At 37.2% G+C, this 26,954-nt stretch overlaps 1 protein-coding gene across 1 annotated transcript in view; it reads left to right on the top strand.

Moving 5' to 3' along the window:
- LOC107294429 (NACHT, LRR and PYD domains-containing protein 3) overlaps window positions 1-26,954 on the top strand; it is a 31,548-nt gene that overhangs the window by 1,265 nt on the left and 3,329 nt on the right. The window contains exons 2-8 of the mRNA XM_015823663.1: window positions 1,688-1,973; window positions 4,049-4,081; window positions 10,688-12,359; window positions 14,073-14,150; window positions 19,622-19,792; window positions 22,991-23,161; window positions 23,348-23,518. Of these exons, the coding sequence (XP_015679149.1) occupies window positions 1,706-1,973; window positions 4,049-4,081; window positions 10,688-12,359; window positions 14,073-14,150; window positions 19,622-19,792; window positions 22,991-23,161; window positions 23,348-23,518 (2,564 nt within the window). The 5' untranslated portion in view covers window positions 1,688-1,705. The remainder of the gene's footprint in view (window positions 1-1,687; window positions 1,974-4,048; window positions 4,082-10,687; window positions 12,360-14,072; window positions 14,151-19,621; window positions 19,793-22,990; window positions 23,162-23,347; window positions 23,519-26,954) is intronic.

Below are 26,954 nucleotides of genomic sequence, written 5' to 3'. Positions count from 1 at the left end.
AAGTCGAGGACTAAACCGGTCGTAAGTCGAGGACTAAACCGGTCGTAAGTCGAGGACTACCCAACCGGTCGTAAGTCGAGGACTTTCCCTGCCCGGGAGCGCCGCACATGCGTGGTTCCGCCCCCTGCGCCGGCCGAGGCGTAGCTGGCAAGCGGCAGAGACGGAGCAGGCCGACCACCAGCTGGCCCAGCCCAAGGGACCCGCTGGAAAAGGGGGAAAAAATGGCGGACAAAAAAATGGCGGACAGCCTTGCTTAGCAACCCCCGTGAAATGGTCGATCGATCCCAAATGGGGTCCCGACCCACAGGTTGAGAACCACTGCAGTAAATGCTTGTGAAGGAGATCCTGTACTGCACTTCCTTTTCTGAGAGGAGTGGAAGATGTGGAAAAGGAGGGACTGGGCTGGAGGTTCCCAGAGCCTCAGAGGCTGCTGTTATAAACCATGGATGTCTTAAAAGATTGGTTTGAAGATAAGTTATAGTTGGAGAGGCACTGCTTAAGATTTGTTTCTCAGTGTATAACAATTGATTGCTTCTCACTCTTCTTTTTCCCTCCTCTTTTTACCTTCTTCCATGCTTCATCTTCATGAAGTTTGCCTTGCTATGGTTCTTCCATTCCTCTCCCTCACGAGTGCAGTAATCCTTTCTCCTTCCTCCTCTCCATCCTAGCTTTTTTACTCTCTTTCTTTTTAGCTGTAGCAGCTTGAAGAAGGGAGGAGAATGTGGCTATTGCATTTTAGTAAAAGAGATGGCTAACATAATTTACAGATGGCGGTCAATTGATCTGTCCCCTGGGAAGGAGGAAGCAGGAGTTTTGCAGAGGATTTTTTGTCTGTGTTTCTTATTGTTCTGTTTGTTATTCCTTTTGGCTCAGGACAATCATTTCAAATACAGCGCTGTTTTCCTTCCAGGTGTATACATTTGCTGGTGTTTCTTATTTTGACAGTATTGTCTTCCCAATATATCTCTAAGTGACAAAGACTACGGCAACTTCAGTTGATTGCCTTATGGCCAAAAATTTATCCCTGTAAAAATGATCTATTGTAAGACTTCTATCTGTATAAAAGTACTTCTAAGTGTGGTTGGAAATATGTAAACCGTAAAGGAACATTTTACCATGCATGGCAGACTAGTGAAATAACAAAAAAATATTGGATGCCAATATGTATGATTAAGCAGAGAATTAAAAAAAATATTCAGGTGAAACCAGAATTTTTCTTACTAGAACTTACGGATAGACAATTTAAAAAACTCATGGATGATTGATTTTATATATGGTCAATGAGGGAGGCTATTACATGCACCAAGATGGGAAAATATAGGAATATCCACAAAAGAGGAGTAGATTGTGAAGATGGTAGAATTTACAGAAATGCCTACATGGCCTAGTTCGATTAGGGAGGGAACAACAATAACTGTATAAAAGATGGAAAATCCCTTACAGATTGTTTGCTCAAAATGGATAAAAATGAACTTATGATTATTGATTAGAAATGGCTGTATATGGGGAAAAAGGAACTTTATTAAACTGGTTTAATATAAATAATAAATAAACACCCTGCTATGAAATGGGTAATATAATACCTTTGTGAATGAGTTATCTAGTTTAATTTGAAAACAGAAACTATTGTTGCCATCAAACTTCATTTCCATAAAAAGTTAGTTTAATTCTTTAATTCTAATTTTAGATATAATCCATAATTGAAATGAACAACACTGTGCGCGATCATCTTTCCAAAGCATTGGATGCTCTTGAACCAGATCAATTTGAAGTCTTTAAATGGAGGCTAAAATGTATTAACCACGATGGAACGGAAAACATTCCTGTTAGTTCATTGCAGGAAGCTACGCGACTAGAAGTTGTAGATCTCCTGATTCAGTATTATGAAGAAGATGCTGTTAATGTGTGCATCAGAGTCCTTCAACAAAGTAATATAAATAATGTTGCTAGAAATCTTAAAGAAGCTCTACAAGGTAAGAAAATCCAATGTATTTACCTGGATTACAAGTTGTCTCCAGTAAGATCACCTGGAAATAAATAATGATTGTCTTTTGTTTCCCACTGAATCTTGTTCATATTTGTTGTTGTTGACTAGGATTGGCAGTGACTCCCTGAGATTTCAGAGTGGGGCTTTCTTTCTAGTCTGGGGTCCCATGTATTGAGCCTGGAATCAAATTTAAGGGAAACATCTGTTCTGTCACTCAACTTGGCATTTTCCTATCACTGTCAAATAAATGATATGGCAAGTTCAAGCCAAACAAGTTAGTCCATTGATCTAAATTTCAGGAGAACCTTAAAAGCTGAGTTTTAGTCCATGCTTTTACTAGTGTGGTTCCTGACATGATCCAATATTACGGTATCTCACAGGTGGTGATGCTATTGTTGCTACTAGGGAAGAGAGCAGAGCATGGAACCAGAGAACAAAGAAAGCAACATTCTCTTGCAGGAGCCCCAAGTGGAAAGGAATTGAGATATATAGGACAGTCCCCAAACATCTAAAACACCCTGAGTACATTTCTACAATGGGGATGCCAAATTAGGGAGCCAAGAAGCTTCCCAGAACCAGTCCTAATCCCAATAGCAAATCCCATTCATGCCTTGTTGCCACCTGTAGGGCTGCATTAGTTTGCCTGATGTCCTGCTGGATGGCATGAGATTGGTCTCTGTAGCAACAGCAGCCTTCTTAAAGAAGGGCACAACCCATCCATCCCTTGAAGAGCTGTCCAAAGATCTTTTTGTTGTTAATTGCGAAGTCGTGTCCGACCCATCGCGACCCCATGGACAACGATCTAGGGGGCTGCAATTTCATCAATCTACTTAGGCTAGAGAATAAAAGAATGAAAAGTGGATTTGAAATGTTATCCAAAATGTGGACTTTGATAAAGACATATTTGAAAAATAAATTGTGGAGGGTTATAACATTGAGAAACACCCACCCAACTGCTCAAAGGCCTCACCCCTGGGAGGGCAAAGATTTCTTCCCCCACCATCCATGTGTTGAAAAGAAACTGGGATAGAAATATAGAGGTGAAGGGTGGGCTACTGCAGAAGGAATTAGGGAACCCCGATGACATAGCCAGAGAGCCCTCGGTGCTTTTTAGAAGAAGGGGAGCTCAAAGGTGAGGAGATGGCTCAACTCTAATTTAATAGGAGGCAGTTGAGGCAAAATAATTTTCTCTTTCCTGATGAGGGAAGCTTTGCTATATAAAAAGAAGAAAATTCCTGATGGTTTCTTATTGGTAACCTCATTTCAAACTCTACAATATGCTGTTTCTCTGCTTCACTCAAAGTCTTCAGCTCAGATTCATGTGGATTCCTCACCAAATTTTCTCACACTGTCAGTCACCCACTGCACATTGCAGAAGCCAACTTGTCCTTTGATCCAGTCAGCCTTGAAAAAGTGGCTGGGCTTCTTGTGGGGGGGGGGGGTTGAATCCTGCCCTCCTTCCTGGTTAGTAAAGGCCTCCCAGGAGACCACATGTAGCCGAGTGGAACAGATGAAATGTGGTTCTTGATTGAATGAAGTGACAGATCATTTGAGGATCACTGGGGGAAACAGTTATCTAGGTCCTTTCCACTTGTGCTTCAGGTTGAGATATAGCACTGAGATGGTATTGTTTGCGTTTATGGATGGCCCCAGGACATGGGTATTTTATTTATCCTAGCCATAGTTGATCTCTGGATAGCTTGATACTTTTGATCTTAATATGCTTTTGGAACGGCTTAGTATCTTAGTAGTGGAAAAAATAGTTTAATGGCAGTTTGCCTTCTTCCAGTTCTGCAACCCAGAGCTGTGAGAGAGGGCAAGGACACCCACCCTTAGCTATGTCTGTCAATTTTTATCTCTGTGGGCATTCAAGTCTGCCCGTAAAAGAAAAAGGGGAAAGAGGAAAATATGTAGAAATGCATAGGAATTATTAGATAAGAAACCTAATATACATTATAAATGTACACATTCATAGAAGTCATACAATCAGGTATTTTAAAAATGCTCTATGATTTAACCATTATTATAATGTTTATTTTACTAATTCTAGTCCATCTTTAGTTGCAGATGTTGATGCTCACCAACTTATATCAGGTAAGGCAGAAACATTCAAAGGTTCACCGAATTATATTTAAACCGAATTCAGCATGATCAGGTCTTTTCCTTTGCCTCCCTATCTATTCAAACTACTGTGAATATTAATTACCCTAAAAATCCTGATGGGGAAAGCTGCAGGGTGGTTTTGCAGTGCTGACCATGAAGAAAGCAAGGGACAAAGGGAGGGAGGGAGGGAGGGAAGGAAGGAAGGAAGGAAGGAAGGAAGGAAGGAAGGAAGGAAGGAAGGAAGGATTTCCAATGTTCCCTGCCATCCTCCCACAAGGAAACTCAGTGGGGAAGTCAACAGGAAGTTTGAATTCACTCCCGCTCTCACTGCTATTTTGCCCTCCTGTGTCATTTTATTTCTCTCCTTAGATAAGGAAATATTTCTAAAACATGACCCAACAGGGTACAGGTTGTCTAGTATTATTTTATAATTGTTATAGTCTCTGTTCACACACAACATGTTCAGAACTTGTAACAAAAAGTCTTCTGTCCATTGGCTAATTGAGGCCATAAATGTTTCTTTGCAATCTTATGCAAAAAAAATCTAATGCCAAGAATGACACAGAGAATCCATTTTTGTTGCCCAGCCATCACTTTCCATGTAATAGTTCAAAAGAATATAGCCATCAAAAAAGTTAAAACCCAAATACAACTGATACATATAATAACCTTCCCACAGAATTTAATAATTTTGAGACATTGCAAAAGTTTATGTTTAAATGACACTTCATTCTCATTACATCTCCAAAATGGCAATACTTATTGATTCTTTTTCTGTGTAATAATGTAATGTAATATATAGTATAGTATAGTATACAGTAGTATAGTAATAATAGGGATCTATTATAATATTATTTTGTTGAAGAACTTATAATCTATATTAAACTTTTTAATATAAATTTGTTGTTAAAACAATCTTCTATTGTCATATTAGATAGATCTCCACTGATTTATTCCATTCACTTTTTAAATGTGCCTATCAAAGTGATTTATTGAAAGCCAGTACTCTTTACTAATAAAGAGTAACGGGTATTTTAAGTTACATAACATTTGATGATCACTTCTAATTATTTATGTCTCCCTCTAGCTGAAATGCTGCTTCATCCAAGTTAATTATCCAAATTTATGTGGCAATTGATGTGCATTTCTGACAGTCACAGCATCCCATGATTACATGTTTGCCATTTGTGATCTTTGTAGTCAAGGGGGAAGCTGGGAGAAAAGTGCAAATCATTGTCACATGACATTTTGCTTAAACACCTGTGGTGATTTGCTAATGACCACAGTGAGAACTGCAGTAGTAAGTCAGAAATAGTCACATGATTTTTCTATTTAGGACTACAACACTTAGCAACTGAGTTGCTGGTCCCAATGGCAGTTGATAAATGAGGACTACCTGCAGCTATAATGATTTCCTGTGGAATGCTGAAGTAAAAAGTTATTTATTCTTGAAGAAAGGAATAGTAAAATTCCATCTTTATCATTTCTTAACTTGTCTAAAGTAGAAAATCTTTCTGATAACAGTTTTTAAAAAATTAATTTTAAAGTCTGGATTATTTCATTGCATCAATTTAGCCTAACAAAAGGGATCAAAATGCATTTTTTCAGAAATAATATACCACAATATTCAGTTTGATATAACAGTAACAGGGGTTATGGCTAATATGTTTTGAAAACAGTGCTACCAAGAATGCCACTTATGAATATTCCAAAATACCATAAAAAGGAAAAATTATACAAATGAAGTTGCTCCAAATGTGGAATCATCAGAATATATATACATCATGATATAATTCAGAATTTGGGGAATCCAAACCTCATTTTTCAGTAACAAGTTCATCTTTTTCAAAGGTGCTTTGAAAAAGATACTTTGAATTAGATAGTTTGAACTGAAGAACCCCATAGAAATTTACAGAAGAACATATTATATTTAAATTGTGGAAAATCCATTATTAGCATGTTAGTGTGAGTTTTCTCTCTGAATAAAAACGATCCACGCTTAATATCAAATATGCTAGGAATTATTATATTTTGGGAGTATTTACCATATCCCAAAAGGGTAGGGTTTAAAGATTTCCATCTTTTTGGGGGGAAATAAATTTTATTAGTTTTTATAGGAGTAGGAATAAGGTGGGGTCGGGGTTGGGGGTTGGAATTTGTGTTAGGGTTAGGATTAGGGTTGGGGTTAGGGTTGGGTTTTTTCCAAACAACATTCTCAATATTTAGCAAACAGCATAATATCTGGGTTCATGTATTTAACAAACAATAATAGATAAGTTAATTATCATAAACAATATGTTAATTAATCACTCGATAGTCTTCTTGCTAATATATATTCAAAGTTACATATCACATTCCTTTCTCTCAAACTCGTTTTTCTACCCATTGATAGAAAAGTCTTCTTTTTCTTTTCTCTTTAAAGTCAATCTATTTTAGATATTAAAGTAATGTTGGCTTCATCCATGTATCTGGTAATTTTAGCCTCCAGGAGTATTTCATTACACAGTTCTTTCAAGATCGGGCTTAATACATCTTGTAATGATTTATAAAACTCTGCAGGTAATCCATCTGGACCAGGAGTATTATCATTTTTTTGCCTTTTTATAGCCTCTATAATCTCCATCATAGTTATTTTTCCATTTAATACATTTCAAATATTCTCTGAAATTTTTGATAAGTCTGCTTTTTTAAAATACTGCTGTATTTTTTCTTTTGGAATTTCCTCTGCCTTGTAAAATATCTCATAATTAAAGTATCTTTAATATTTTTTTTAATTGTATCATTTTGAAACTGTAATTCATCTTTTGGATCTTGCAGCTTGTTTATCAATTTTTTCTCTTTTTCTTTTTTCAGTCTATATGCTAACTATCTCCCTGGCTTGTTGGCATTTTCAAAACATTTTAGCCCTTTTAATCTGTTGAGCCAATATTTCCATCTCAGCTAGATTTAATTTATGTTTTATTATCTCCATTTGTTTCTTAAGTATTTTCTTTTGTGGATCTATTTATAATTCTGATTCTAACTTTCTGAATTCTTCCTTCAACTTTAACTGTTGTTTCTTTTCTTTATTCTTTTTAGTGATATAAATTAAAACTAACCCTCTGAAATATGCTTTAGCTATATCCCACACATTTTGAAGTAATGTTTCTTCTTTATTGTTTATTTTGAAGAAAAAATCCATTTTCTTTTATCTAGTTGTAGAAATTTTTTTTCTTTCAATATAGATTTATTCAAGGACCATCTTAATTTTTTCTTAGTTCCTCTCCAAGTCATCTTTATTGGATTATGATCTGCCCAAACATTAGTTTCTATCTCAATTTCTTGTATCATAGTATTAAGTTCCAAAGATGTCCATATCATATCAATTCTAGACCATGATTTATGTCTATTTGAGTAAAATATATATTGTAATTTCTTTGGATTTTTTTCTCTCCTGTCATTTTTAAAAATGCTTTAGGTAATATATTTCCTCCTTTTCTCCCTTGTTTAGTGCTTTTATAGTCCAAAGTTCCATCTGTTATTGCATTAAAGTCTCCTATTATACAAAGATTTTGATAGGTTAAATCTAATATTTTTTATGTAATTTTTGGTAAAATTGTTCTTGTTTATCATTTGGTGCATATATTGCTACTATCAGTATCTGTTTTTGATCCATCATTATTTCCACCATTAATATTCTCCCCTCTTCATCTGCATACATTAGTTTAGGGTACATTGTTTCTTTAATGTATAATGTATAGACCTCTTTTCTTTTGAAGTGCTAATGCAAAGTGAAATTTACCAATTTTTGGTTGTTCTAACAACTTATAATATTGTCTCTTAATATGTGTTTCTTGAAGACAAATTATATCCATTTTTAATTTTTGTAATCGTGTAAAGTTTATTCTCCTTTTTGAAGGAGAATTTAGTCCATTTATATTCATTGACAAAATCCCACTCTCCTCCATCTCTTTCAATTATATCTAGGTCTTAATCTTCTAGTCGATCTTATCTGTCTCTGATCTCTTGGTCTGGCTCCTTCTTCTGTATATGTGTTTTTAATTTCTTCCTTCTCTCTTGGTTTGACTGCTCCTTCTATTGTCATTTCTTCCTGTTTCTTTGTTTCTCTCTTTGTACCAGATTCAGAGTCACCTCCTTCCCAAAATGCTCTATGGTTGTCGAAGAATTCCATTGCTTTAAGTGGCGTATCCAGTCTATATCTTTTTGTATCCCAGTAGATTAAAATCCCTTCTGGAATCAGCCATCTGAAATTCACTCCTTTTTTAAATTAAATTTCCTAGTTAGAAACTGGTATTCTCTTTGGGATTCTCTTATTCTCCTAGGAATTTGTTTGAGGACTACAATTTCTTTTTCTTTGTATTTCAAGGATTCATCTCTTACTCTTCTCAAAATCTCGTCTCTTGTAGATCTTTTAAGAAATCTAACATGTACTTCCCTGGGGACTTAATTTCTTCTAGCATAGTTTGAGTTGACTCGATAGATCTGGTCTAATTCTCTTTCACTTGCTGTTTCCCAGTTCCTAATGCATCTGCCAATAATTCCATTATCAAGTCTAGGAGAACTCTTCCTTATGTTCCATTATATTTGAAATCTTAAAAAGTATGAGGCTCTTTCCATCTCCAGCCCAGCTATTGAGTCTTCTAGTTCTTCATTTATTTGGATCAATTTCTGATTTTCACCTTTTAAAACTTATAGTTTCTGGTCAACCTCAGTTGATTTATCTTCTAATTTTTGGATTCTTTGTTGATTATCTGTGATCATCTGCTTAAAATTTTCAAATTGAGAGTCCATGTTAGTTTTTTTATTCATTTTATCAAAATCACTTTTCAACTCCTCATGGTTTCTCGTTGTGACCGCTATGTGATTGCCTCTTGAATTGTTTGTAGGGTTGCTTGAGTTTTCTTTTGGAAGTTATTAGCCTTTTTCTTGTTGAAGCATTGTATCAATTGATCTCTGGTAGACTGGGCTTGCAGAAACCAAAGAGGGAGCAGAAGATCCTTTTTTTCCAACTTTAGATAGGTTGGGGGCGTTCATCATTGTCTTTAAATCATACTTTGTAATCCACCAAGTAAGCCAAAATTTATAATCCAATAGGCTCCTAACAAATAGGAGAGGTAAATAATAAAAATAGTAAATGGTAAAAAAGAGCAAAAGGGAAAAAGAAAAAAAATGTATACCAAAATTTGTAATCCAAAGTATTCTGTTCAAAGGGATTTCTTATTATTCACTCTTTCAAAACAGCTTGTTTTCATCCATTTTGTAATTTCTTAATAATTAAATCTTTTACATTAATACCTTTCCCCACATTTTCTTGTAGGCCTCTAATTCTTAAGTACTGTAAGCCTTTTTTCCATCTGATCCATTAATAATTGATTGGTTATTAATTCCATCGTTATATCTAACTTTTCTTCTCTTATATGTATATTCATGATATCTTTTTCAGTTGATTTAACCAGTTGCACATTCTTCTAGCCTATTTTTCTATTTAAGCTTTTTGCCACTATTTCCAAAGAGCTCATTTTTTTAATTTTTAAAATTAAGACAATTTTTTGCTCAAAATACTCTATAAGAGATTGAACCCTAATTTGCTTTGAACTCCTCTAATTTGCTTTCTTTCTTTAAAAGCATTATTAGTAGTAGCCAATTAAATACACAGCTTACCTGATCTTTTCAGTAAATTGAAGGTTAGAAGGTTAGAAGCAGTGGGGCCTCTTCTTGTTATGTTCATAACAGAGAGCAAACTGAGATAATAGTTCCCATAGTAGGTAGGAAAAAAGTGGAGGATTTCCCTCTTCTTGATTCAAAGAACAAGAGGCAGAAACAACATAAAAACTTGAGAAAATTTAAAGTTGGTATGTAGAAGCCTTTCTGTAAATAGTCAAAACAATTAAAGTCACTTGTGCGCAAAAGAGAAGACCAAGATTGCCACCAATATTCCTTCCGATAAAGCAGATAGACATCTCCTCATGACTTTGAATACAATAATTAAAATCATTAATAGCAATCCATCAAGAGATATCAACCTTGGCAAGAAACTTACCCACTTATCAAAAATAACAAAAAACTTACTGACTTATCAAAAATAACAAAAAACTTACCGACGTATCAAAAATAACAAAAAACAGCAAGAGAAAACATTATAAAAGTGAAAACGTAAAAGTAGAGCAGTATCTTTAGTACATGGACAGTGGTCGGACAAGATCTCCCGTCCCTGCTTTCCCTCCTACACTCACCCTAGGTCAAACCAACCAGTCAGCAAGCCATCTGAAAGCCCTATGGTGGAATTCTGAGCTGCTCTTTTCCAACCCAAGAGCTTTGGCTGCCAAAAAACCCAGCTTGGTAGCAGAAACCAGCTGTCTACTGGCAGAGGGGAAAACAAGGACTCTGCCACTCAGAATCCCATTTTCTGGAGAACTCCCCCTATTGACACCAATACTGACATACCAATTAACAAAGTATCCTGCAACTTCCCTCAACACATTAATCCAGAGGGTGAATGGGGGCTTCAAGGAGAAGATACAGAGACAAAATGCTTAACTGAGTGTCTTGTGCAGACCTTACTTTTCACACTTCTAATTTGCTTCATTCTTCCTTTAGATTACAGAAACTACATTAAAAAAAGATTTGAAAAAATGAAAGATCCCAATGCTGTTCCTGGTGAATATGTGCTCCTGAATCAGAGATACTCAAAGCTAATCATCCTAGATGATCACCGCTCTAAAGAGGAGAGAGAACATGAAATTCGGGCAATAGGAAGGAAACATGTTGAAATCATTAGTAAGAGAGCGAAGTCATCAACCAGCCTTGAAAAATTATTTAATCCTGATAAAAATGGATTCATTCCACACGTTGTTGTGTTGCAAGGAGCTGCAGGAATTGGAAAAACTATGATGGCCAAAAAAATCATGCTTGATTGGGCTTCTCAAAAACTTTACCAGGACAAATTTCATTATGTTTTCTATATTAGCTGTAGAGAGATGAATCTCCTTGCAGAGACAGAGGAGAGTAGCATTGAAGATATAATTTCTAAACAATGGCCCAAGTGTCATGCAGTGAAAAATATACTACAGAATGAAAAGGAGATTCTATTCATTATTGATGGGTTTGATGAATTAAAGTATTCTTTTGATCTGTCTGAAAACTACTTTTGTACTAAAACCCGGAAGAAGGAGCCAGTGAGAATTATTTTGAGTAGTTTATTTCAAAAAAAGCTTCTTCCTGAATCTTATCTTATAATCACAACAAGACCAACTGCTTTGGAGAAACTCGATCAATGTTTAGGGGACTCACGTTATTTTGAGATATTGGGTTTTTCCACACAGGAGAGAAAAGAATTTTTCTACAAATTTTTTGAAAACAAAGCAGCAGCAATTGAAGCTTTTAGCTTTGTTAAACAAAATAGTATACTTTTCACCATGTGTGTCATTCCCCTTGTGAGCTGGATCATTTGCACTGTGATGAAACAAGAAATGGAGAGAGGCAAGGATCTTCTGAAGACACCGTGCACCCTTACTGAAATCTATATGCTGTATTTCTCCAGTTTGTTAAAGTTTCACCACAAAGAATCCAAACAGGCTGTCCAATCATATGTGAAAGGCTTATGCTCCTTGGCTGCACAAGGAGTCTGGAATCAAGAAACATTGTTTTTGGAAGAAAAATTGAAGACACACAGTTTGGATCAGGGAGACCCCCTTCCCCTCTTTCTGAATCAAAGCATCTTCAAAAGTGGCATTGGTCGTAGTCAAACCTACAGCTTCATTCATTTAAGTTTTCAGGAGTTTTTTGCTGCTTTGTTTTATCTCCTAGAAGAAGGAGAGGAGCAGCATTCTCCAAATCAGGATAAAAGTTTGCAGACACTGTTAGAAAGACATAAATCTTTTAGGCCTAATTTTGCAATAGGATTTCACTTCCTCTTTGGTTTTTTAAATGAAGAAAAAAGAATGACAGTGTTAAAACAAGAATTTGGATGGAAAATTTCTCCTAAGAATAAAGAATTCTTATTAGACTATGTGAAAAATGATTTTAAAAAAAGTAGACATAATTTCCAATTGCAAAAAGAAATGTTTAGTTATTTATATGAGATACAAGATGACAATTTTGTAAAAGATGCAGTACATGAAATCACTGAAATAGATTATGAGTGCAACTCAGATATGGATTTGATGATCCTAGCCTATTGTGTACAACACTGTCACAATTTGACCTATCTCAATGTTGAAGTCCCTGAATTGCTGTATATTACAGAGACCGAATTTTTTCTAGAAAATAAGTAAGTATTTTTGAAAGTATGTTGAACATTTCACCCAGTTTATGATCTTGCCAGCATTTTCTCTAACCTATTGTCTCACATATAATAGACCAAAAAAATGCCACTTAGGAGTTTGCATAAATGTCTTTGGGCAGTTAAGTTAAAAAGGGCTCTCAGTCATGGCTTGGGCTGGGTAAGTTGGGAGGATGTTTAAAAATGAAAAGTTGTCTATTGTTGAGACCAGCCCCAATCTATTCCCCTTGCACTTAAAGAGCCTGATGATTGATCACCAGGAAGTGGTGAGTTGATCACCAGGAAGTGATCAACTCAGCTCAAGATCAGAGAAGTAATTGCTATTGAGATCTAGAGGCTATAACCATTTTACAGTAAATAAACAAACACTGTAGCTAAAAAAAAAACTTGCTTTTTTTAAAATACATAGCCCAACATTGACATTCTTTAAAGACTGATTAGAAGCTCACTTGGCCATAGCTAAGTTAAGGGTGTTTCTCCCTTTAACCAAAAAGAGTTACATTCGATGCCCTCAAATGATCATGGTTCTGTATTTGAAAGTTTCATTGCATATAAAACTTTTCAGCTTAAATGGCAGATAATGTAAGAAGGTGCTTCGATAATAATTGGAAACTTCTTAAGCTCCTCTCTTAAAACAAAGAGAGATGATAGAATATAGACTATATTCCCAACCCACTGGGTCCTACAGCCTACTCCTCACCATGTGTCACCCATCACACACTCAGCTTTAGAAGAGCTCTGGAGCTTCACAGATTGTGTTATAGAAGCAGGGAAGGTTGCATTGTTTTGAGACACGTGGCATGATGCAGCTGCTATTTTCAGGACAGCCAATCCAAAATGGTGCTCACTTCTGGAAGTGTTAGCAATTAAACAACTTGCTCTTCTTCTCCAATCCAATCTAGAGAGTTCTGCAATTCTTCACAGCACTCTGTAGATCACATTGGAGAAGAAAATCGAGCTTCTTCATCCATAAACTGCATGGCTCGCTCCCAGAAGTGAGTGCCATTTTGCAGTGGTCACAATTCATTGCAGATGGTCTGAAAATGGCACTTGCTTCTGGAAGAGGACCACATAACCTAGGGAGAGAGCAGCTTCTTCTTCCCCAATGTGATCTTCGCAGCACTATGGATAGCTACGGAGATCTCCCCAATGTGATCTCCAGAGCTTTCATAAGGACATCTACAAAGATAAGTGATTGGTGATGGCGGGTGGGGAGGAGTGTGTGAGACCTGGGAAGTTGGGAAGCATGCCCAAAGCCTGTGGAAAGCCTAAGGGGTGGGAAGCAGAGAATGTCATTCCTCAGGGGAGTAGGAGCCTTAGGAGACCCAGGGAAAAGCCTGCATTAGGACTCCCACCAAGCCCCTAATGAACCCTGTGCTTCATTTATTAAACACATTGGGGAGAGCATGTTGGGGGAGGGGGGTTTATAAGGGAAGCAATGATATGGGTGCTTTACTTAGTGGCCACTGTGACTTCTGACCATAATGGGCAAGCTCCATCACGGTTGTTAGTTGAGGACCACCTGTAACCATTTTATTTACAAAATGGTTTTTTTCTACTAGTAATTTCCCATACTGCAATATGAGTGCATTTATTTGTGATTACTTTTCAAATGAACTGGAAGCCTATTATATTTGCAAATTAGAGGAACTAGAAACACTGAAGTAAAGTCTGAAGAGCACAAACATCTTTCCCCTTTAGGGAATGGAGTTTGGATGAAAAATATGTGGAAGACTTCTTTAAAGCACTGAAAAAGCTGACAGAATTAAGAGTCCTGAGGTAAGAAACTGCATGCATTTTATCCTAGATGTTTTGATACAGAAACCTTTACATAATACTGGCTTTACTGGGGTTCCTGCAGTATTGGAACTGGATGTTAGCTGAAGCATTGAGAGACAAGGAAACAGAGTTTAAAAAAATATAAGGAAGGATAAATTGTTATCATTGGAATTCCTTGATGAAAGGCAGAGCAAAGTATTGGAGAGCTGCCTCTGGAGTGAGAAAAGAGATGGTCAGGACTAGATTTCTGGAAATTTTGAAGCCATGAGAAAAAAATGCTTTTTTCCCTGTTTTTTCTGGAAAAAAATAGAAATTTTGGAAAAATTGAAAAAACAATTCAGTGTGGAATAGTTTTACAAATTGCAAGAAATGCAGTCTCTGAAAAAGTATTATGCTATCAATAAAACAGGTAATCACCCCCTTTTTCCTCAAAAGCAACAAAAAAGCAAGAAACCATCAACATAAAAAATAATCAGATTTGCCCCCTACTACCAATAGCAAATAAAGTTAAGATCACTTCAATAATTAAACTGCATAGAAGATTTGCCTTTTGAGTGGTTCTTTTTAAAAAGAAAAAAAAAACAGAAGACACAACATATGCAGTTTATACTGTCTTATTTTCTGAAGTACTGCTATCATTTTCCTTTTTCTTCCTCTTTCTCTTTGTCATTTTTTCATGGACTTCTAAAAACTTTAAGTTTGCACGGATTGAAACAAGCTTTTCTATCCTTTCACAGATCAGTTTGTTTCTTGATTTGGTATGAATATTGCCAAACATAGATGTGATTTTTTCACCTGTAGCAGAAAATGCAGGAATCTGCAGTAAGCGAGAGGCAAGAGATGTCAGAGGTTGTGTGGTGCAGAGATCTTAACACCATGTTGCAGGAGGGATATCTTTTGTGGAATCCCAGAATGCATTCCTGGTCCAAATTCCTGAAGATTTTCTATATTCTGCAACATATAGAAAGTACTTTTTCAACATCAAGTCCTAAGTGCTGAGCTTGTTTCATAATTCAGTGAAATGCAGCAGCTGTATCCTCATCAGTCATACCACTGCTTTTGAATCTTGGATTCAGTAGGTTTTCAGCACATGTATTGGATGGCAACAAAATTCTTCCTCTTTCTTAATAAAATCTTTCACTTTACTTTTTGCAGCAGTTGTAACTGGAGATGCACTTAGGTTTTCAAGCCATGTGGTTAGGAATTTCTGACAAAAGTGATTCAGATGCGCGGGATTGCTGAAAAAAATTGATGTTAAAATGTGTAGGGAGTTCTGCAGCTGAACCCAAAACAGGTCTTCATCAAGCACAGTGTTCCTTATATTTCTGGGAATTTTAAGACCCTCAGTTATTACTGTTTCTTGAAGAGCTTCTTTGTTTTTTAGTAAACTTTCAAAGGAGATCACCACCCCACCCCAAGGTGTTTTACTTCAGAACTTCAGTGTCACTATTCTGTGCATTTTTTTTCATGCTTCTTGAAGACTGCGATGACAACATGAGTAGCTATTACATATTTGATAACTTCTTTAGCTCTTCTATAACTCCTTCAAAGGGTGTCCAATGTCTTTAGTCCATCAGATGCACAACCTATTGCAGTAATACGTGGATACTTGTCCATTATGATTTTCCATGCAGCTTTCATATTACTTGCATTGTCAGTCAGCAAAGCAAATACTTTACCACTCTCAATTTTCTCTAAAACTGCACATATTTCAGTGCTGATATACTCTGCAGTATTTCTGTTCTCCCCAGTTTCAGTGCTTCTATAAAAGACTGGTTGAGGTGTTATCACAAAGTTGATGATTCCTTCTCCCTGAACATTTGTCTATCCATCTGTAAGTACTGCAAGACATAGTGCTTCACTGATTTTTCCTTGTACTGAGTCCATCACACGCTCATATTCTGACTCCAAAAGAGGCTTGCTCAAGGAATGTCTGCTTGGCAAATGGTATAATGCTCGTAATAATTTGAAAGCTTCCTGCTAATATGCATTTTTGTTATTGACAATGCTGATCCAGAAGCATATATTGCTCTTGCAAGAGCGTGATCCATTTCTCCTCATTTTCAGGTGTCATTTTATCTATAAACGAATGTATTGTGTATTTTTGTGAGGTAGTGGTTTGCAACACTTCCTTACGTGAAGATGCTGCTGGTGAAGAAACACTTTGTGATGATCCAGAAGCAGCAGAGTATTTCTGGAATTAGAACTCTGGAAGGAAAAGCTACTTGCACTTTCATTCTGGTCCTCATCATTTCATTCCATAATTTTTAATGTCTTTAGGGCACCTCTGACATGCAAGTTTGGTCATCCTTGCAGGATTTGGAAAAGAATATTTCTTCTCACAATATTTGCAAATTGCAGCTTTGCTCTCAGTAGAAATTGCACTGTGGAAATGTTTCCAAACTCTAGATGTTGGTCTCACCATTTTACTGAGAGGAGGAAAAGAAAAACCAATTTACTGACCAGACTATAGGTAAACATGCTGTGATGGTGGAGAACATTAACAGGAATCATTAAAGGGTTACAAAAGAGAAACTAATTTGTCAGACAAATTCACCCTCTTATCTGTCAGCTAAGGCCTGAGAGGAGGACAGAAATTATCACCTACTATATACCAATAATTACTCAACTGTAGGAGGTCAGAGGTACACAAGCAAACTAAACTGGAGACTTTTTCCCTGCAGTGCCCCTAATGGCACAAATGCATATTTCCCTAATTTGAGAACTGCATTGAGAAGTACAGTGTACATCTTGTAGGACAGACATGTCGAACACAAGGCCTGGGGGCCGGATGCGGCCCGCGATGTGGTTTCATGTGGCCCGCGAAGCCATCCTTGAAACAGTGAGGGAATGGCCCCTGCTTCCTTGGCCCCGGCCCAGTCCGGCCAGGAGCCAATGTACAATTTTGTGATGGTCATCTATGCTGAAATGCATTCAGTCTTAGTTCCACAAGGCCGTCTGAAAACAGCGAGGAACCAGCCTCTGCCGCGTCTACCCCGCCTCCTGGGTGCATGCTGGGGAGGTGTCACCCTTTGTGAGGAATGAAGAAATGCACCATTGCACCAGCAAATGGCCCTTGCCTACTTTACATATCCGGCTTGATGGGCTCCAGGGGAGGGGTTTCGGCAGGCTCTTCCAATGGACCATACCTTGGCGCTTGCCCTGGTCCCACCCCCTTCTGCCAGAGACCCTCAGATCTGTCCCACTCCTGCCCAGGCCCCTTGGCGCGAACGATGTAGAGCTGGCATGCCCACCCAGTAGGCCACACCCACTCTAGCCATACCCACCCTGTAGGCCTCACCCACCCTGACCACACCTACCCGGCCCCCCGAGGACAACCGCAATGCTGATGCGGCCCTCAATGAAATTGAGTTTGACACCCCTGTTGTAGGATGAAGATGCCACCTATAAAACATCTTATATAAATTTTCTTTATAGGTGGTCGCTAATGTTAACCTCCTATTCCTGTCCCATAGTAGTTGCCAATTATCTAACTCGATACTGTAGCCAAAGTTTTTGCTCCAAATTAGCATTGTATCTTTTACCTGTTCTTTAGCATGTCTTGTTCTAGTAGATATTGGTATATCTTTTTTATCGCTTTATCTTCAGTTCCTAGTAGAATTTTATCTAATTCTGTGTATTCTAATTTTATCCCAGGTTCTTTTTTATCTTTTCTGTATCGTGATTGTATTTGCAAATATGCCCACCATTCCAGATCTATGCCAATTGTTTTCAATTCTCCGTTCTCATGTAGGATGTTTTTATATGTGATTACCTTTCCCAGGTTCATAAATTTTGGGTGCAGAAATATCTCCAATGTCGAAATCCAATTGGGGATTTTCTTGTAGTTAAATTTTTAAATTATCATTAAAAATTGAATTAAAACCACAAAACATTTTTATTGGGGATCACTAAGGATATATTCAGCAAAGGATCTTTATATTTAGTACTGCACATTCTAACTGCAGCAAGACTATCCTATGCTCAAAAATGGAAAGGAAAAAAAAAAAACCTCCGAAGAAGAAGTACTAAACAAAATCCTATCCTGCACTGAAATGGATAGGTTAACATTAGAGCTCAAAAATAAAATTGAATCAGACTATTTTGAAATTTGAACTGAAGTGTATAAATGGTTAGATTTAAAGAGGCACGCTGGGATGAATGTTAATGAATAAGTTGATAATTTAGAAATTTTTATACTAGTACTTTTTATATCAGATAGAATTAAAAGTTATTTAATTATAATGCACATTATTGAAAGAATGTTACAGTGTAATAATATAATGTAAGGCAATATTAATAGTATCATTCAAACCAGGGAAGTTGTATCATGTCCAATGTGTCTTTTTTGTCTTCAATTGTATTATGTCCAATGTGTCTTTTTTGTTTTTAACTGTATATTCAATAAAACTTTGTAATGAAGAAAAGAGAGAGAAGTACACTGTACAGTACTTGAATTGTATTCCAGGATTGCTTGTCTTCAGCTGAGAAAGCTTGCAATAATTTAAGACTTTATAAAAAGTCTCAGAAATCTTTCATTAAGGTCTTCATGTTATATAGTTTAAATACCATGCAACAGATACATTATTTATCATTGGAAAAGAACATATTCCACACTCCTTTTTTTTTTCAATTTTTCCAGAAAAAAACTGCTTTGAGGAAAAAAACGGGAAAAAACTGGGGTTTTTTTTTATTTTTTCCAGGGTTTTTTCAGGCCTTCCCATCTCTAGTCAGGGCTCCCCCACCTGTTTTTGTGGCTTTGTATTAGATGGTCTGAGGATGGGTGTGTCCATGATGGTTATGGAAGAATGTAAGGTTAAGAGGTTACTGTGGCATATTGTATCGATTGAATTGGTAAGTGGCTCAATTGAAGTGCTTGGCAAGTAGCAATCTGCTCTTGGAGAGAGTGAATTAGAGTGGTTGTGGGGATAGTTGGTCAAGATGAATTTGATGGCGGTGGTGGAGAAAACACTGAGGGAATGAGGCTGGGCACCATATTCTTTCTAGCTCTCTTCCAAAGAGGAAAGATACCGTACTTCTCCAGTTCATCACAAACTGATGAAAAAGCAAGCAAATTATATTTCCCAGAGTAACATATACATAGATCTTCATCTGAAAGTAAATGTTGCTTATTGGGTTCTTACGTTATTTTTTCACTTTTAATAAATCTTAGTAATTAATCTTATTAATCAGCTATCAATTCTATTCCTTCCAAATAATCATTGCCAGTCCAGTTGGTTATAAAAGAAGCTTAACAGAAAATAATATACTTTAAATGTATTATTTATATCTAACCATATGATACTATAACTGCCCATTACTATTGCTTTTAATTGTTTTAATATTATATGTACCATCTATTTTTATATGTGATATTACTAACTAGAAGGTATAATTTGAATTCCACTATACTAATGCTACTAATCAGAAGGTAATATTCTAATTCTTCTGAGTATTTGCTGTCCTTTCAGTTTGGTAGGATGGTCCTTCACAGAGTCCTGCAGCAGGGATCTTGCTGAAGTCTTCAAGAACAACCAGAGACTGAAAATATTAGCGTTGTCCCTTGATGACACAGATGACACAACAGCAGAATTGCTGTGCAAGGGGCTCCAAGATGAAGAGTGTAAAATAGAAACACTAGTGTGAGTGTTCAGTATTTTTTCAGTTAGATATGTGATGCTTTCTCTTGAGTTCTGGAATAGTATCCATGGAAACACAAATACAGTTGTGACGTTTAACCATATTCTTTCCGGTTCCTTCTAGAGTACTATGTTTTCTAAGATGCAGTTCTATCCATGATCGTAATCAAAAGTCCAAGAAGATAGTTTGCTGGGACATACGAGATCTTTGTCCCTCCTGTATGCAAACATACTTTCTTAGCTTTTAACTGTTAAGAATTTGGCAGGGACTAATTTGGGGAGGAGATCAGTTCCTGGGGATGGGCTTAGAAGTTTATAAATGTTCATTAAGCAGTTTGCAGATAGGATAGCAATTACACTGATTAAAAAATATCCACAGCTGTACTTGGCAAATTCGTAGATCTATGTTTTGTAATTCTTTGGGAATTCTCAAATACTTTAAAATTTTTACATTCTATAACAAATTTTAATCTGAAATCTACAGCAGTCTTTTTGTTATTATGTTATTTTGTTATTTCCTGGACTTTCTCTTCAATTGTTTGCTAGCTTCATTTAATACAGTAAGGATCCCTGAAAATTTCTTCTGTTTATTTGGGAATATGAATATTGACTTATAAAGTAATTGCTAATCTACATTAAAATTTGTAATGCCCATTACTTTCAAGAGAGTCTCCCCCCCTCCCATCTCTCATTATTAGCATTGAATAATTTGAACTTATCAAACTTCTAGAAAAGTAATGGCAAAGTTGGAACTTGGAATTCCTCTTTGAACAACCCTAACCCAAGCACTCCAAAAAACAGCTTCCAATGAGGAGACTATAAGAGAGGTCTCTGACAAATTTGTCTCTGACAAATTTAGAATCCTGGGTTCTTAGAGTTTGCCATTTTTGTCCAAGTCATGGTAAGCACATGTATGGACAAAGGGTTAACAAACTTTCTTAATCATTTTTAAGAACTTGCTTGTTAAGTGTTTTCTGTATATAGGAGCCTTTAGAACAGCAAGCTTCATTACACTGGGTGATTCTTTCAATCCTAACCAAAATATATATAGATTTTGTCAGGTGCAAAAAACAGGAGTCAGGATGGAGTTCAAAACACTGCGATTTTATTCCATGCTACCTGTACTCAAGAATCCGATTTACTAATGGTCAATGCAAATTGGCATTAGATAAGAGTCAATGGACTTCAAAGGGACTGGATGTAGGTCTATTTGGGGGCATAGAGACTCCAAACTGATGATGCTTTCGATGCCCTGGGGCTCAGCCCAGCCATCTCCTACATCACCCTCCCCTCCCTTCTTCTCCATGGGTTCCTCCTCCTACATCATTTCTTCGAAATCTTAAGTTCTCATGGGAATTGAACTTGGCAAGGGCAGAAGAAAAGCAATCTGCATATTACCTGGTAGATTCCATATTTCAGTTTCCAAACGTTCTTGGCATCTGCAGGTGCTGTCTGTTTCTGAAGCATCAGCTGTAGCTCCAGTTTGCAGATCTGATGCCATGCTGTGGTTTCATATAGTCGGTGAACATTTTTGAGATAGATCGGATTAATGTCAGGTGCAAGAAGACAGGAACCAGGATGGAGTTCAAAAACACTTCAATTTTATTCCATGCCACTTATACACACGAAATTGGTCTACTAATGGTAAATGCAAATTTTACTCCAGACAGATGGTGTGTTTAACCCCACCCTCAGGCTTAATCTGGACATCTACAGATTTTGAAATTAAATATGAGAAATCTTCCCAAGGAAAAATGCTGTTTATTGGGGGGAAAACATGATTAAATGGGAGTATGAAGGTTGGATAACTAGAGGGAACCCAAAAAACCTAAAAATCATAATTAAATGAGACGAGATCCATTAATAGAGAATGGAGAAAAATAGCCAAACTTTGGAAAAATTCAAGGATATTTGGGAACAATGTATTCAGAAATTGCTATTAAGATTGTTTGCTATCATAAATCTGGATTTAAAAGAGGTTATATAAAAGGAAGTAACTTTATTGGGTAAGACTGAGGCTGATTCAAATGTGGTTCTAAAAACAAGAGGTCACAGGAATGACATGGAAAATGATGTTACACTGGCTATGCAAATGAAACCAGCTGATGCTTTATTAATTAATACACAATAAAACAGAAGAGTAGTTTGAATGCTTTTTATTTTGGATTTACAGAAGAGTCTTGAAGGGGAGAGGCAAAAAGCAAATAAAACAAGTTGTGGGAGACTATTTAAAAGGATTAAAGATCAAGATTGTTAAAAGCAAAGGGAAGGAGTATAAATTTGTCTTATCTGATGAAGTTTAAAATATTTATGTTATCATTTCTGGTAACTCTTAATGAATTTTTGCTGATCAGAAGATAAAAATGTGATTATAGATAAGAGGAATAGGAATATTCTTTATTGGCCAAGTGTGATTAGACACATAAGGAATTTGTCTCATTCAGCTCCTTTTTGGAGGGTTTCTTGGGCATCAAGATGATAGTAGAGCGTTTGGAGCAAGAAAGGACATAACACATCTCCAGTGATTTATTAAAGGTGCGAGTGAAGATAGGGGCTAGTTGATCATCACAGACTTTCAAGCAAGAGGGAATTACCCTATTTGGGCCTGGTGATTTTCCAGTCTTTTGTCTGTTTAACAGAAATCACAACTCTTTTTCTAGGATGACCAGAGGTGGTGGGCCCAGAGGGATGGAGTCAGGTGTAGGAAACTTGGCTGTTATTGGTATATCAGAGATGGAGAGAGTAGCGATAGTTGACAGTGGTCTCCTCTCAAACTCATAGCAGAATACATTCAGTTCATCTGTCAGTTCCCAATTCCCTTCAGCAGGGAGGGAGGTTTGCTGTAGCCAGTGATGTATGTATGTAAGTATGTATGTATGTATGTATGTATGTAAATCAATCAATCATTCATTCATTCATTCATTCAATGTAGGGGAACTAGATTTATGATATCATGTTAAGAAATAAGTAAATGATTAATCAGTAAATTCTCTAAAACTCCAAAAATTGATACTAATATTGATATTGCCATTGTGTGTCCTTGTTCCAGAAAGAAAAAAAACACATGCTTATCTTCTGGAAATGTATCCTCAGAGAAAGAATTCCAACATCAGCAATAATCATATTCTCTTCAGTTCCTTGTAGACTAGTATATGCTTGTTTTCCAAAAATAATTGTAATGTTTTGGACCCATAACTGCAGGTTTAGAGGAGAAAACATGACGGAATTCTGCAGCAGGAAGATTGCAGAGGTATTCAGTAAAAACAAGAGTTTGAGAGAGTTAAATTTCCACCTCTTCTATCCAGATGACAAAGTAGTGAAAATATTGTGTAAGGGGCTCCAAGATAAAGATTGTAAAGTAGAAAAACTAGGGTGAGTGTTCAGCGTTTCTTTTTCAGTTTGCTGTGTGTTAACGTTCTCTTGATTGTTTGTTTTCTGGAAATACATCCAGGAATACCAGTTCATCTGCCATACAGTATATAAATATACAATTCCTACAATAGTACACTCCATGCTTGCTTTTTAAGATATAATTGTTTTTCTTTTACTTCTTTACAGGCTTGCTGGAGATTTTCTGACCAAATTAAACAGCACCCATCTTGCAGAAGTACTAAGGAAAAATATAAGATTGAGAGAGATAGAGTTTTCTCTCAGAGAAATAGATGACGAAGGAGCAGAACTGATGTATGATTTGCTCAAACATTCAAAATATGGACTTGAGACACTACAGTAAGTGATTGCTTTTTCTTTTCAGTTTAAGGTGCATAACCTTCTCTTAACAGTTAATATTTTAGAAATATATCCAGGGAGTGGTTTAGTTGTCATACACAATCATATTCCCTTCAGATCCTACAAGAATACAGCCCATATGTCTTCTAATGGAAAATAGCAACTTGATGATATCTCTCCATTTTTGGATTGACAGTGATTCTCCACAGTTTTATACTTAGAGCTGGTTTCTAAGTTTGAAGAAACTTAGAAGGGGCTCTGTAAATCAACCCTCTTATTCCTCCGGATGACTCAATGATCTTGGAGAACTTCTTGAAGGAGTGATCAAGTGAGTCTATAGCTGGGGGTGAGACTAACCAGGTAGCAAGTTCACCATGGAAAAATAAGCCATTTACATAAAATGGACAATAAAGTTTGTCTCCTCTCCTTAGAATATGAACTTTTGTACATTTACCTTCTGCAAGCTACAGCTTGCTTTCCCTTTTTTGTTGAAACATCATTTCTGAAGCTCCATGACTTAAGATGGCAAGAAGGGGAGAAGTTGCTGTAACTGAGTCAGAGTAAACAAGCTAGAATCTACTTGTCAAGCCCCGTGGGCTCGACATACACGGGAGGGGGGAGGGAGAAGGTACCAGAAGACCGCCTCACAGCCCAAAGCCAGCAGCCCAAAGCTGGCAACATCCGCCAGAGAGGCCGTGCGGTTCGGTTCCAGCATCGCCAGCGAGGAGATCCACCGACCAGCTTACCGACCCTGCGGCTCACTTCCAGTGATGCCGACGGTGAGCAGGGGGGGACTAGCAACGCCCCATGGCTCAGTTCCAGTGCGGCTTGCTTCCAGCAGCGCAGGCAATGAGCGGAGAGGCCTAGTGACGCCGACGCAGGACAGGAACGACCCCGCGGCCCGAAACTGGTGCCGCTGACCAGTGGAGCAACCTCAGCACCGGCAAGGCCTCGAAACCACCCGTGGACTGTGGGACGGCGCCAGGCCAATGGGACTTGTTGCGAGGTCGAGAGGAGGATGCGGTTCCTACCTGGATTCTGCCGCTCCGCTGCGCGACACGCTGCACACCAACCAGCAGGGACTGGATGGCAGGCCAAGAGAGAGGCAGGGCCCTGGTTTGCTGGTTTTCAGGACAGGTGCCAGATGCTGGTTTACTGAATGGTGGCGTGGAGCTGCAGGGCGGGGAAGCTATGAAAGCGCTGGAAGCAGATCACTCCCAGCGCTGACTTTGTTTGTTCGGATTAAACCGCATGTCAACACGTTCCTGTTTACTAGTCATCCTCCTTGTGCTTTGGTGGGAACCAGGGATTGGTAAGGACGGTGACACTACTTTAGAAACTACTTCAGAAATGTCAGAACGTAAATCTCCTACCTAGAGGATTTTGCTTCTTTTAAGCTGACCGTTGAACTTCTTCAGTTTTAGAATAAAGGCTGTTTAAATGGTACTTTGAGTGTGTTGTGAAGAAGGAAAAAAATTCTAATTTTACTTGCTTCTGATTGAGAAGAATTCAACACAGGTTTAAAGGTGTCTGTGTGTAATGAGATGTTTAACCACAGAGGGAGATTAGAACCTGAACTTTACCTGCAAATTATATAGTTTTGCTGTAGTGGTGCTGTTTGACCATGTGAGGGAGCCAAAGATTGTAATATTACTAATATTACTAAATAAAATGAAATTAATGCTATTAATCTTTAAATCTTAGTTATATCTTAAGAGATTGAAAAATGACAACACAAAAATATTAAAGAGAAGAGGGTCAGAGAATTAAAATCTCTAAGAGCTATTCTGAAAGAACATATAAGCAAAACTCATGAAGCAATCCAGACAATAGGAGCAAAGCTTGAATCCAAAATTAATACTCTTTCAAGGGAACTCTGTGAAGCAATACATCACTTAACTGGAGATGTTAAACAGATAAAGGACAGAGTAGATTTCCTGGGGTGTAAATCGGAGGAGAAAGAAGAAAGATGTCCAGTATAAAGCTTATTTAGATGAAAAAGCTCTTCTGCAACTACCGCTTAAGCAACTCCAGTTAAAATTTTGAGCAGTTCCTGAATTGTCTGGAGAGAATATTGGATCAAGAATAATTGGTAAGAAAAGAAATTACAGCTTAAAGTGGACAAAATATATAGAGTAAACTCCAGAATTGCCACCACAAGTAAACTATCAAGAGATATCTTAATCCATTTTGTAAGCAGAACGACAAGAGACTACTTTTTGAATTGCCATTTCAAATCTAAATTAAGAATAGAAAACATGGATATATGGTGGGGGAAAGGGTGACATATCTGGATGTTATATCAACAAATACAGATTCTAATGTTAGAAATCCTGACCAAAAGCAGCCATTTCCCTTTAGAAAACTCAAGCCGAAAAATAAAAGGTTCACCAAAGGAAAAAAAATATTTTCCACCTCAGCTACCTAATAGCTCCGGGCAGGCAACCAAGAACCACTTAACAAGCGGATACAAAGTTAGGATAAGAAAACCACAGAAAAGCAGGCAGCAGCAGCAGCTCTTGAAAAAACAATAGAGATTGACAGGATTAGTTTAAAACACACACGGAAATCCATCTGGGAGCCCTGTCTTCCCCTGAGAATGGGATTAACCTTTTCTTCTCAGGAAAAGACCGGGCTAGAAAAATTATAAAAACAAAAGCACCATCAAGAGGCACTGGGATTCCAGTAGCCCAGAAAAGGTATACAAATTGCATTACTTGTCCATCTGGTCAGCTAGCTAGGCCGGAACCCTATTGCTGTGTCACTTTTTGGCTTCCAAGTTAAAGGTTCCACTTTCTGGCAGCTCACTTCGCTTTGTGTCTATTTCTTTCTGCGCTGACAACCCTGTCCCAGCTGGAAAAACGAACCGGAAAGTTTTCTGTCCACACTAAACTGTTTCAGATATATATTTATGCCTCTTTGGAATGAAATTAAAAAGGACCTATTAAGATGTGACAAATTGCAACTATTCGTATTGGGTAAAATCACTGTAATTAAGATGAATGTTACAGAGTCTTTCATTCTGTAATTCTGAATGATGCTTTTTTTGTTTCAGATTTTACCAATATTTATAACTGTTATTCCATTTAAATGGTGACAGATAGACATCTCTATATAGACATCTCTATGTTTATATGGCAAAGGGGGAAAAACCCCAAGAATTAGATATTAAGTATTGCAAGATGCTAAGGAAAGAGGAGTTTGGGTTCACCAGATTTGAAATTATATTTTGATGCCTTTTGTTTGGTCTGGCTAAGAGTGGGTGACTCTCCAAACTAAGTGTTTACTTGAGCTGAAAGGCCATGAATTAAGATTTGGATGGCATGCTTATTTATGGAATGATAAGGTTAAAAAATGTTGATTTCAACAACCACTTCATTAGACATGCCATCCTAAGAATTTGGAATAAATATAAAGTAAGGTTCTCTGCAAAGAT

The sequence above is a fragment of the Protobothrops mucrosquamatus genome, unplaced genomic scaffold (assembly GCF_001527695.2).
Source record: "Protobothrops mucrosquamatus isolate PMUCROS unplaced genomic scaffold, P.Mucros_1.0 scaffold_178, whole genome shotgun sequence".
NCBI classification, from domain to species: Eukaryota; Metazoa; Chordata; class Lepidosauria; order Squamata; family Viperidae; genus Protobothrops; species Protobothrops mucrosquamatus.
The sequence above is the reverse complement of the archived record's forward strand: the minus strand, read 5'-3'. Positions and strand labels throughout refer to the sequence as shown.